Source organism: Penaeus chinensis, chromosome 33 (genome assembly GCF_019202785.1).
Source record: "Penaeus chinensis breed Huanghai No. 1 chromosome 33, ASM1920278v2, whole genome shotgun sequence".
NCBI lineage: Eukaryota > Metazoa > Arthropoda > Malacostraca > Decapoda > Penaeidae > Penaeus > Penaeus chinensis.
Window position 1 is genome coordinate 8,176,649 of NC_061851.1, and position 12,439 is coordinate 8,189,087.

At 32.1% G+C, this 12,439-nt stretch overlaps 1 protein-coding gene across 3 annotated transcripts; it reads left to right on the top strand.

The window, feature by feature from the left end:
* Window positions 1-214: 214 nt before the first annotated feature.
* Window positions 215-11,555, top strand: LOC125043320 (intraflagellar transport protein 88 homolog). Of its 3 annotated transcripts, none has more exons than XM_047639394.1 (17): window positions 215-314; window positions 2,542-2,775; window positions 2,948-3,028; window positions 3,167-3,339; window positions 3,475-3,670; window positions 3,827-4,044; window positions 4,287-4,518; window positions 4,780-4,937; window positions 5,207-5,393; window positions 5,641-5,827; window positions 7,545-7,692; window positions 8,074-8,185; window positions 8,304-8,538; window positions 8,671-8,812; window positions 9,833-9,925; window positions 10,233-10,351; window positions 10,523-11,555. In XM_047639394.1, exons 2-17 carry the CDS (start codon window positions 2,629-2,631, stop codon window positions 10,642-10,644), a joined length of 2,550 nt encoding a protein of 849 aa, XP_047495350.1. In that variant the 5' UTR covers window positions 215-314; window positions 2,542-2,628; the 3' UTR covers window positions 10,645-11,555. The 3 variants fall into 3 exon arrangements, with proteins under 3 accessions (XP_047495350.1, XP_047495352.1, XP_047495351.1); XM_047639395.1 differs by having other exon boundaries at window positions 218-310; XM_047639396.1 differs by lacking the exon at window positions 9,833-9,925.
* The last annotated feature ends 884 nt before the right edge of the window (window positions 11,556-12,439 follow it).

Sequence of the window (12,439 nt, forward strand, 5' to 3'; positions counted from 1 at the left end):
GGTCATTTTCCATTTATTAAATAAAACATCAACTAATTCAGCTACAGTACCTTATGTTATAAATGATAATGCCAGAACGATTATTTCCCATAAATATTAACCAAAAAGTACTAAATCTTATCTACACCTTTATTTTTCAATCAAAAGTCTCAGCAAACCGGATATTGAATCTATAAGAAAACTACACAGTCCCAATGCTTATTATTTGCACGCGCCACGACATTCCTTCAGCGGAAAGTAAACAACGTAAAATTGGAGCGGGGAATTCGACGCTATTTGGCCTATTTCTGCCAAGATAATCGGGGATTTTGTAGGTAATTATTATTTTGCATTAGCGAGGTGTTAGAGCACTTGCTGTGTGAGTGTTAGTTATGCTGTCGTTTTAGTTATTGGATTTTGTAAGACGTGATTTTAGGGGAAGTTTGACTCAATGAGAGATGTTCGTATTTGTATACATTTAAATGTGTATATATATATCAGGATCATGATTGCGAAACCGGAAATGAAAACCCCTTTTGGAAAATCCTTAAATAATTACTAATGATACTATTTAACTATAGTTGATTTTGCCCATATTCACTCCAATTCAGTCAGTTATTTCATAATATAAGGAGTAATACTGCTTGTTGACATCCCTAGCTACGGTTCAACAGATTATAAACTAGTCTAAATTTTATCCAACCATAATATATCCTATTCTCTTTGGGAATGCTTGATTAACGTCCTATCACATCGTGGTAAAACTATCCCTCATACGTAATAACATTTACACACACACACACACACACACACACACACACACACACACACACACACACACACACACACACACACACATATAATATCATTGTCAGAAATATATGTTTTTTTAACAAAAATATAATCAAAACAGATATTCATTCTCATTCATACATTTTCTTTTATATATATATATATATATATATATATATTTATATATATTTATCTATATTTATATATAATTTATATATATTTATTTATTTATATATATATTTATCTATATTTATCTATATTCATCTATGTTTTTATATATATATATATATATATATATATATATATATATAATCATATATACATATATATGAATATATATATATATATAAATATATATATATATAAATATATATATACATATATATGAATATATATATACATATATATGAATATATATATATACACATATATATGGATATATATATATACATATATATAAATTTATATACATATATATATGAATATATATATACATATATATATATAAATATATATAACCATATATATGAATATGTATATACATATATATAAATATATATATACATATATATGATTATATATATATACATATACATATATATGAATATATGTATACATATATATGAATATATATATATATACATATATAACCATATATATAACCATATATATAAATATATATACATATATATAAATTATATATATATATAAATATATACATATAAATATTTATATATCAATATATTAATAATATGTGTATGTATATATACATATATATATATATATATATATATATATATATATATATATATATAATAGCAGGGTTTTACACACACTCCTGGAGTGACCTAGGATTGAGGCTTGGTCAGGGAGAATTGTTATATATCTATGTCAATGTACTATTGCATTATTCCCACAAGGAGTGTGTGTAAAACCTTGCTATCATGACTCATATATGGGTAGATAGGTAATGCCTATGGAGGTAGTTAGATCCTTCTTTTAGTGGGTCGTGTGGCATGGTTGGTTTAGTACTAGCCCTCCGGTTTCATACTCTGAGTGACTTAGGTTTGAGGCCTGGTCAGGGAGGATTGTGATATATCTATATCAATGCAGCATTGCATTATTCCATCTTTCATATATTTGTGTATGTATATGTGTGTGTGTGTGTGTGTGTGTGTGTGTGTGTGTGTGTGTGTGTGTGTGTGTGTGTGTGTGTGTGTGTGTATATATATATATATATATATATATATATATATATATATATATATATATATATATATATATATGATTAGTTGATACAGTTGATATCATTTTTTGGTACCTTGTGATAAGTACCAAATGATATTAACCCAATGTAGCCAGGAAAATGCTGTGGTCATTTCAGAATTTTTTTGTGAAATGTCTCTGCTCATAGATGGCTCTGCAAGTGCTTAGCCACAAAGGAGTCAATTAGTAGAATTTGTGACCTTACCAGATTTCACCTTTCCATGAATTTGTGGGTAAAACTTTTTTTTCTTCTTTTTCTAATGCTATCAATATCGATTGTGTTATTTTTATTATAGACATTATAATTATTATAATGTTATTGACATTAGTAGTGGAAATATAAGAAAACTTAAAATGTTTTTGAAAATCAAGGAAAATGAATTGATAGTATAGCATCTGACCAATACTGAAAACACTCCACTTAGCAAAAGCAGTAACAGCAACATTCACAAAAGTTTACAGGGTATAATACCGTTTTTAATGTGATTTTGTGTGTTTTTCCAGAACTGGCAAATATACATTGTATCCAAGAGCAACACTGACAGCTAAGAAAAAGATACATTCTGGTGAAGATCATTAAAGTCTACCAGTATGGATAACTTACGTTTTGCTGGAGATGATGATGAGGACCTTTACTCAGGGTTTGATTCTGTTCATCCAGCTCTTGATACGCGGCAGCTAGATACTGATCAGGGTTTTCAAGAGGCTGTTCGTACAAGTTATGGCAGACGGCCACCAGTAAGTCTGAGCATGTTTTAGGTTTAGTATGATTGAAATGAATTAAATAACAGATATGGGTAAACATTTTTTTGTTTTTGTTTTGTAGGTCTAGAATTACTCTTAAGTATTTCTGCCTGGCTTAGCAGCCCTAAACTACATGAGAATGAAATGAGTTTGCTTTTATCCTTAGACTCAGAGTCGAGCCCCCACAACAGCTGCTCGTCTCACTTCTACTGCTGGGCTTCGGATAGGGACTGGTCAGGGTACTGGGGTAAGTACCTTGTTTAGTTACAGCAAAGGTTTAATGAAGTAGTAACCATGGGTTAGTTGATGATAAAGTAAAGTAAAATAAAAAATATATAAAAATAAAGCCAGTAATACATTAATGATCTTATTTTTCAATCCTTAGTTGGTGCTAAATAGCTCAGTGGGCCAAGTTGGTCCAGGATCAAGTGATGGACTTAAAAGACCAATGACCAGCATGAGGGGAACAGGTTATTCGTCCCAGTCAAATGTGTTTGATCCCCTTAATCAAGCAAGCAAAGGACCTGCTCCAGCTCTTATTTCCAAAACTGATGAGAGGTATAACCTGCTATTTTTCTTTTATGAGGGTTTTAAGGATTGAATCCTGCATATGGCTGTGAAAGTTCTATACCTTTAATTCCACAGTAGTTATTAAACAAGAGAACTGTTTCTTAACACTGTAATTTTTTATAGCCCAGAAGAAAAAATAAAGTCACTTGAACGTCGAGTAATGGGGCTTATTGAGGAGTCCTGCATGGCTGCTTCTAGGGGAGAAATTCGCCTGGCCCTTGACAGAGCCAAAGAGGCTTCTAGTAAAGAAAGATCTCTCATAAGGCAACGGGAACAGGCAGGATTGTCTGATGGACACAACTTGGATCTCACCTTCTCTGTAGGTATTTTTTTCCTTTCATTCTTCTTTTCTCCTTTTTATAAGATAAGAAATACTTGAAATATTAGATATTTAATGATGGATTGGAAATAGCCCTCATTGTAGAATAACATCTTCTTGTGTAATGTTCACTGTACATCTTTTGTTGTCTAACAGGTCCTTTTCAATCTGGCTAACCAGTATGCTGCCAATGACATGTACACAGAAGCCCTAAATACATATCAGGTTATTACAAAGGACCGTATGTTTAACAATTCTGGCCGGCTTCGAGTCAACATGGGCAACATCCACTACAGGATGGGACAGTATAACAAGGCCATAAAATTCTATCGCATGGCTTTAGATCAGGTCCCTAATACACATAAAAGTATGAGGTAGGAATTTTTGCTATTCAAGATTTTTGTGAGACATTCTGTAGACTACTATAGACAAACACAGTTGAAAAGCCATTCTTTCTTTGTTACAGATAAAGAATAGATCTGAATTATAAGAAATTCTTTGACTGGTTTTAAGATCAAGTTATAGAGCTGAGGAAACAAACCAGTCAATTTCAGAAATCACATGTATGAATTTCTTAAATTCAGATTAGTTATTCACAAGGACACTTTCTTTACAGAATAAAAATAATGCACAATATTGGCCTGGTGTTTGTCAAGATGGCACAGTACTCTGAGGCATGTACCAGCTTTGAATACATTATGCAGGAGGAGGCAAACTTTAAGACTGGTCTGGATTTAGTTACAGCATATTATGCTCTTGGAGATAAGGAAAAAATGAAGAAAGGCTTCCTTCGCTTGCTAGAATGCCAATTAGATATTGATGATGATGAAAAGTACACAGCTTCATCAGTAAGTTACAACAATTTTTCATGTAATATATATATGTGTGTGTGTGTGTGTGTGTGTGTGTGTGTGTGTGTGTGTGTGTGTGTGTGTGTGTGTGCGTGCATGATTCAGAGAGCTTTTGAAAAATATGTCAACCTGTGATACTATAGTACACCAAAAAATATGCAATATTCACTAGTTATATGATTATTCTTCATTAAGCTTCAGTAAGCAAAAAAATTATTTCACATATTTTAATATTTTCACTTACATTTTATCTACTAGGAAGATACTCAGTCCAACCTGATTCTTGAGGTCATTCGCAATGATCCTCTTCGAAAGATGGAAAGGCAGATGAAGCAAGAGGCTGAACGTTCAATACTTACAGCTGCAAAGCTCATTTCACCAGTCATTGAGAATACCTTCAGTGAGGGTTACAACTGGTAAGTTTTCCTGTGTATTTTGAAGATAATGTCTGTCTGTGAAAACATACTGTGATTTTTTTAGGAGTTTCCTTCTAACAGTTTTTAAAATTTAACTACTGTATAGAGAAGTGTAAATATGTGTCTGTATGTCTTTACAAATGAGCATGACTGGACGTGGGAGTGGGAGTGGATAAGTACAGTGCACGAGTACATGTCCAGGTGGGTTTAATTTCCATGTGCATATATATGTGTAGCTGCTTTCAATCCTACTAAGTTATTTCTTCCAGGTGTGTAGATGCCATCAAGAATTCTCAGTATGCAGACCTCGCAAATGATCTGGAAATCAACAAAGCTGTCATGTTTTTGAGGCAAAAGAACTTTAAAGATGCTGTAGAGACCCTCAAAATGTTTGAGAAGAAAGAAACAAAAGTAGCCAGCACAGCTGCTACAAATCTTTCCTTCTTGTATTTCTTGGTAAGGTTTTGCATGATTTGCATAGTTTAATAAAGCAGTTTATATTGAATATGTCCTAGGAGTGGACAGAAGATAGTGGCAATACCTTTATAGGTTGAAATAGAAACATTGGTATTACTAGTTAGTTGAATGTGTTCATGTTAGCATAACAAATATTTAGTTAGTTTTCAGAAATGAATGATAAATCTAATGTAGACCTATAGTGTGGTCAATACCAAAATGTTTTCAACTGATACTTTTTCTGCAGCAAAATGAAATTGACTTGGCTGAAAAATATGCCCTCATGGCAAGGGATTCCAATGGATACAATGACTCTGCCCTTGTGAATTTAGGGAACTGCTGCTTCAAGAGGAAAGATTATGAGAAAGCTCGTGAGCACTACATAGCTGCTTTGGACATAGATGCATCATGTGTGGAAGCTCTATACAATCTTGGTAAGAAATGTAGGGTAAAAAGCATAAATTTTGTGGAGATTCTTTTCACTTACTTTTTATATGTATATCATTGCTGCAAACTGAATTGTGGGAGCAAAAGTATGATTTTGCATGGCTTTTCATTACCAATTTTACTGTTGTTTTAATCATGAAATTCCATTTCTATTAAGTGATCCTTTGCCAATGATTATGCTAGATTTAGTAGCGCTAACTTTGAGGTGAGTGGTACTTTTTTCTTCTTCTTTTCAAATATTTAGACAAAAATTTACTCCCATCACAGTTTTTGTGTTACTTTTGTATAAATGTATTTGAATGGATCATTGTACAGATGGACATAATTGAAAATAGCCTGCAGCTTTTGGGCCACAAAGCCTGGGTAAAAGACCAAAATGGAGAACTTGTCTCTTTATTACACAAATAAAAACATTCATGTTAATTCAGAACAGTACAGAGAGAATCAGAAATGCTTTTATAATCTGAAAGCTTGCTCTATATGGAAATAATAATACAGTACTCACCAGTGAGTATGAATCATATTTTTGTCATTGTTTGTTTGTTTTGAGTTTAAGAGGCTTACCTCAAAAGGGTGACAAAAGTAATGCACTAAGTGATCATAGAATGCATGGTCTTTTGCATTATTTGAGGGTCTTAAGAGCACATGAATGGTCAGAGTGAAGTCTCAAATTCAAATGGATAAATCTCAGTTCATGCCTCTGCATTTCCTTTAATGGAGATTAAATCTTATTGTTTCATAGTCATTCCTCATTCTCAGAAAATTATACATAGAGTGAGGAATAACTTTTTTTTAGAATAACCTAAAGACTCCAGGAGATGTGATGTTCACTGTATTGTTTTGTGAAATATATTTATACATAGATAGCTCTACAGGTGCTCAGCCTCAGAGAGTATATTGGTAGACCTGATTTCCCTTTTCATTGAGTTTTAAGGAGGGGGGGAATAATTAATTATTTTGTTGCTTTTGACTTTGATTATATTATTATTATTATTATTAATGTTATTATTATTGAAATTTTGAATATTGAATTATTAGTAACAACACTAATAGAAATAAAGAAAATTTTAAAAATCAAGAAAATTGGTTAACAGGGGAGATAAGTATGATTAGTAATTGACCCCTTGGTGACTAAGCACTTGAAGTGCCATCTATACATAAATACAATGAATAAACTAAACTCACAGTAGGCATAGCATGTTCATTCATAGCATCCCTTGTGGTATAAGGTTAATAGACAGGTTCTTAGAAAAGCAGCCCTGTGTCAACAAATCATTCTTTCAGGTGGCCAATAAATTATTTTGCATAATTTTAGTCTTTAGGGTAACTCTACAATTAAAACAAAACTCTTATTGGAAAAATTCTGTTTTAAAGTCTCAGTGAATATGGTAAAGATATAGCTGCCATTTGTAGTCAAGCTGTAAGTGATATAGTAAAGAATCAAGGTAAAATAATAAGGCAACACCAGGTGGAGGGAAAGGAAGATCTTATCATATCAACTATAGGATCATTAAAGTTGGTGTTTTTTGAAGGCTAATTTTTCTTGTACTACCATTAATGTTTTACTGTTCATTATTTTTAATTAATTTTAATATGATTTTTTATGTAGCAATTATTAGCAAGTTATTTCATCATTTTGTTCTTATTCCTCTGTCTCTTCTTCTTTTCACCACAAGCCATACAATATATTCAATTTTTTTACAGGGCTAACAAACAAGAAACTTGGACGTTATGAAGAGGCACTTGACTCCTTACTGAAAATGCATGCCATTGTTCGCAATTATCCGCCAGTAGTCTACCAGATTGCCAGTTTGTATCAAGAGCTGAGTGACATCGACCAGGCTTCTGAGTGGTGAGATGCTATGGCCTGCTTTATTTATAATTTACTGTTTATCATATTTTTCAACTCTTTCATATTATTTGATAGGGTGAAGAGCTTCATAATTTGATCAACATTTGATATTTTTATACAAACTTATTGACATTAGTCTGTAAAAGAAATCTCTGTTTGTGAATGGAATGGATTTTAAAATTTGGGATATTAAAGATTTCATTTGCATTGAGTTACTTTATAAAGATTTGGTAAAAAGTTTCATCTCCAGTGAAATACTGTTAGAATATAATGTAGTTTTTTGTGTATTGAACTGATATTGTATTATTTCTTTATCATACAATTTGTATTATTTACACTATAATCAGGTTTTTGAGGCAAATGTCAATAAAATTTTTACAGGTATTTGCAGTTGCTTGGTCTAGTTCCAACTGATCCTCACATCCATCAGCGATTGGGCCAACTTTTTGACACAGAAGGTGACAAGCAACAAGGATACCAATATTACTTTGATGTAGGTTGTCTTTTCTCTGAATGGGATTTCCGTCATAAAATTGTTTAATACTAATTTTAAAATTATGTTCAAAATATAATTCATTGCCGGTATAAAGATTTTTCCCTTTTTTTTTTAGTCTTACAGATATTTCCCAAGCAACCTGGAAGTGATTGATTGGCTGGGATCCTACTTCATTGAGCACCAGGTTGCGGAAAAGGCAATTAGTTACTTTGAACGGGCTGCATTGATGCAGCCTGATGAAGTAAAGTGGCAATTGATGGTGGCTGCATGTCACAGACGGTCAGGCAACTACCAACAGGCATTGCAGACCTACAAGCAGATCCATCGAAGATTCCCAGAAAATATAGAGTGTTTGTATAGATCTTTATCTTCAGTTCTTGTTTTTGATTAATTTTGTAAAGATAGTACCCTAGAAACAGATTTTTTTTGAGGGGGTTAAAAATAACTTTAGTAGAATTAGCAGAATGATTCTTTTATCTCAGGTCTGAAATTGCTGATTCGACTCAGTAGTGACCTGGGATTAAAGGAAACAGCTGAGTATGCCCAGGAGCTGAAGAAGGCCGAAAGAGCTCAAGAGCAGCGTGAGAGCCGAGCTGCCAGTGGCTCTCGTCCTGGATCTCGAAGGTCAGAAAGTTTTTTTGTTGTAGGAGCTTGATTCCACTTTGTTATGTAGGAGTTACAGTTATATGAGTTTGTTATCCTATGTTTAAAGCAGTATTGTAGAAATCATTAGCATTTAGAATATGTTTGATATTTTTGGCCTTTAGTTAATGAATTGTGTAATTTAGACGTTTCTATTAATTTTATGTATAAGTATTATTATTACTGGCATTAGTTTTAATTTGACCATCTTGGTTTATCTTTAGGTATTTACTATCTTTGGTAATATTCCTTTATGATATAATGTTTTTTTCTCTCTTTTTTTTTTTTTTTTTTTTTTTTTTTTTTTTTTTTTTTTTTTTTGATAAAGCATAGCCACACACAATATTTACTCATCAATAATTGTTCCCCCAAGGCATTCATCTAACCATTCACCATCTGTATTATGAAAGAGTCTTACCCTCAGTAAACATATCCATTATGATGTACTAACAAGTAACTAAGGAATATCTTCCTTTGTCTACTGTGTTTATCTGCAGTAGATCAGGAGTCATAATGCCCTCTGCCAACTGGTTAACAAGGATTGGCCTAGCCAGTGCTCTGCTATGAAAGTCTGCTATAATGCATAATATTAAATATTCATGTTGCAGCTGAGATAGAATACACATCTTGTAACTTTTGTATTAAAAAAAAAAAAATAATAATAATAATAAAAAAAATAAAAATAAAATGTAAACCTAGCTGCCAAAATCCATTACTTGGTAACTTCTTTTTGTGCATGTGAAATTAGGATTATTATTGAACATTTTTGCATTATTCAACATTCATTTTTGTATAGCACATGTAGACTTCCATGCTCAGTAGTATTATCTATATGTACACTTATGTGTCATTCCAAGTAATCCATGAAAGCACTACAACAGGAATATGTAGTAGAAAACAAGGCTGCATCTTATACAGTAGTTATGAAGCACACTGAGTAGAAGGATCCTTCCCCGCACTTAGTTTGACATTCTTGAGTACCATTGTTACTGCAACCTCCAGATCCTCTTCTCGGGCTTCACGTAGTGGCTCAGCTGCCTCTGGCCACGAGGAACCAGGGGCTTTACCTCCCAAGAGTCCAGGTCCAGGTGCTAGGTAAGAAAATGTGTGGGAAAAGCAAAATGTTTGACCTGTTCCTGACCAGTGACAAAGAGTGAATGAACAGAGGAGATGTTAAATATAGTTGGTCAAACAATATCTAGAAAGTGTGGGACAATTGTGCAAGATGAGATGTAGCGGTAACCTGCACCGACTTTCATGAAATACTTTACAAACAACAGAAAAAGTCATTGTTCACCTCATATTGACAGCCCTTAGTTTCTGCCATTATGTCACAGCATCTCATTTTATCATATAACATCAAACTAAAAGTTATTTACATTGATATAATGATGTTTTACAGAGCAAGTTCCCGTGGTTCTCGCAGTATCCCAGGCTCAGCCATGAGTGGCAGAATGACACGCCTTTCACTGAATGAGCTTGATGAGAATGAGCCATTTGTGCCTTCTAACAAAGAAGTTGGTGAGTGGAAATTTGATTGGTGCATGAATACTTATTTTTATAGAAATTATTTTCATAACTTTTTGTCATCTTGCTTCATGTACAAAGAATGGATAATCACTATTGGTGTTTTTTTCTGCTTCAGTTTGTTCACCTTTGCCTCAGTTGTAATATATTTATTTTTGAAAACAGACAGCAGCTATGTGGATCCCTTAGGCCCGCTGCAAGAGCGCCCAAAGACAAGTATGAGAAGGAAACAAGATGAGGATGACTTCGCTGATGAAGAATTGGGCGATGATTTGTTGCCAGAATAAAGGTTTTAGTTTGTGATTTTTTCTCTTTCTTTTCTTTTTCTTTTTCCCTTTCTCTTTCTCTTTCACAGAATTGTTTGTATAACTTTAGGTACAAAAAATGGCTGCACTTTTTCTTTTTTTTTACTTCTTTCTTTCTTTCCTTCTCACTTTTTTCAAGGAGGTTTTTTAAATAAGCCTCAGAGATATTCTCATATAATTTGTACCTCAGTATTCATGGGAAACTAATGTCACACAGTTTGTAAAAAAAAAAAAAAAAGGAAATATGTATACAACAGAATCTACAACTGTAACAGATGTATAATTGTTCCGTCCAGCACAGTGTTTATTCACAAGTGCATAATATGTGATATGTTTTATGCTATTGTATTATACAATAGCTTCACTTTCTAGTCAGAAGTAGCATAGTGTCTACAAATCTGTATTTGCATAGCAGTAAATTATTATTTATGCACGTATGTATTTATGAATGAATTTTACTAGTATATATGAGTAAATATATATGATTGTTTAATTATAGATCATCACCTATTTTGATATAGTTACAAGTTAATTCTTTGTAATTTCATTTTTTCCAAATCAGCTGTATGTTAGTGTGTAGTTCTTATTTTTTCCCTCAAGGAAACCAATTTACATGATAAAATATTTATTTGAAAAAAATATGTAAGGCATATTTAAGTTGTTACTGGATATGCATTGTGCCTTAAATTTTTTGTGCCTCCAGTACTATTATCAAAGTTTTGTATCAATTTCTTAGTATTTTTTTATTGTGCAAATTAAGTTTTATTAGCCTGCATAGCTAGATTCTGTATTATGTAATTCACAGAAAATATATGCTCAGTTCACAAAAAGATATTTATCACTTATGAATATATCTAGATTGACTTGTTGAAAATAAATAACAAACAATCCTTTTCTGAAGTTTCTGTAAAAGCATAATATATTGGTATTTCTTGCTTAATTACACCATGCTAATAGTGGTACACTCTGTGGTACATGACCAAATATTTACTGTCATAAAAATACTATATTGCCAGTCTTGTTTTTTTTTTAACCGTTACAGTATGTTATTTTTATTTCATAGAAAAATGATTTATGAACATTTTAGTCCACTGCACCAAATAACTGTATATAGATTTAGTATCATTGATAAATAATAAAAAAGTGGCTCTACTTTCTGTATGAAAGAATACATATTATATATACTTTCAAGCAAATATCTTATCTCATGTTTTTCCCTACCAATAAGTAAGATAAGGTGCACTTAGAGGTACTGCGTATTTCTCATTAAGTGTACATTTTTCATACTTTTGAAAGTAAGAAAAATGTACACTTAATGAAAAATTTTGGAGGGTTGTAATAGGAATATAATGCCAAATAAAAAGTGGCATAGAAAAGCCCCTTTTCCTACATTCTTGAATATAAATATACAAGTTCTATTTTTCTAAATCAAACAGGTCTTAGATCACACCCCTAATTATTATTAATATTATTATTATTATAATTATTATTATATTTCAAGGAGCTGTGGGATTTTTACAAAATATAAATAAAAGGTTGTAAACCACAAGTTGCTACCCACCTAAAAATTCAAGATAAAAAAAGATAGACCATCCCTTTCACCTAGAGAAGTTTGCACAATCAGTCAAGACTGGAGAAATATATTTAGCATTATTGTTCCATAATTAAGAATCCTTTTTATCCCAGAAAGTTTATGATATAACTGAATGAAGAAGTGTTTGAAAGCTGTTTCCTACTGTCATGAATAATACCTGTATATTATTTCTTTTGGCTCAAA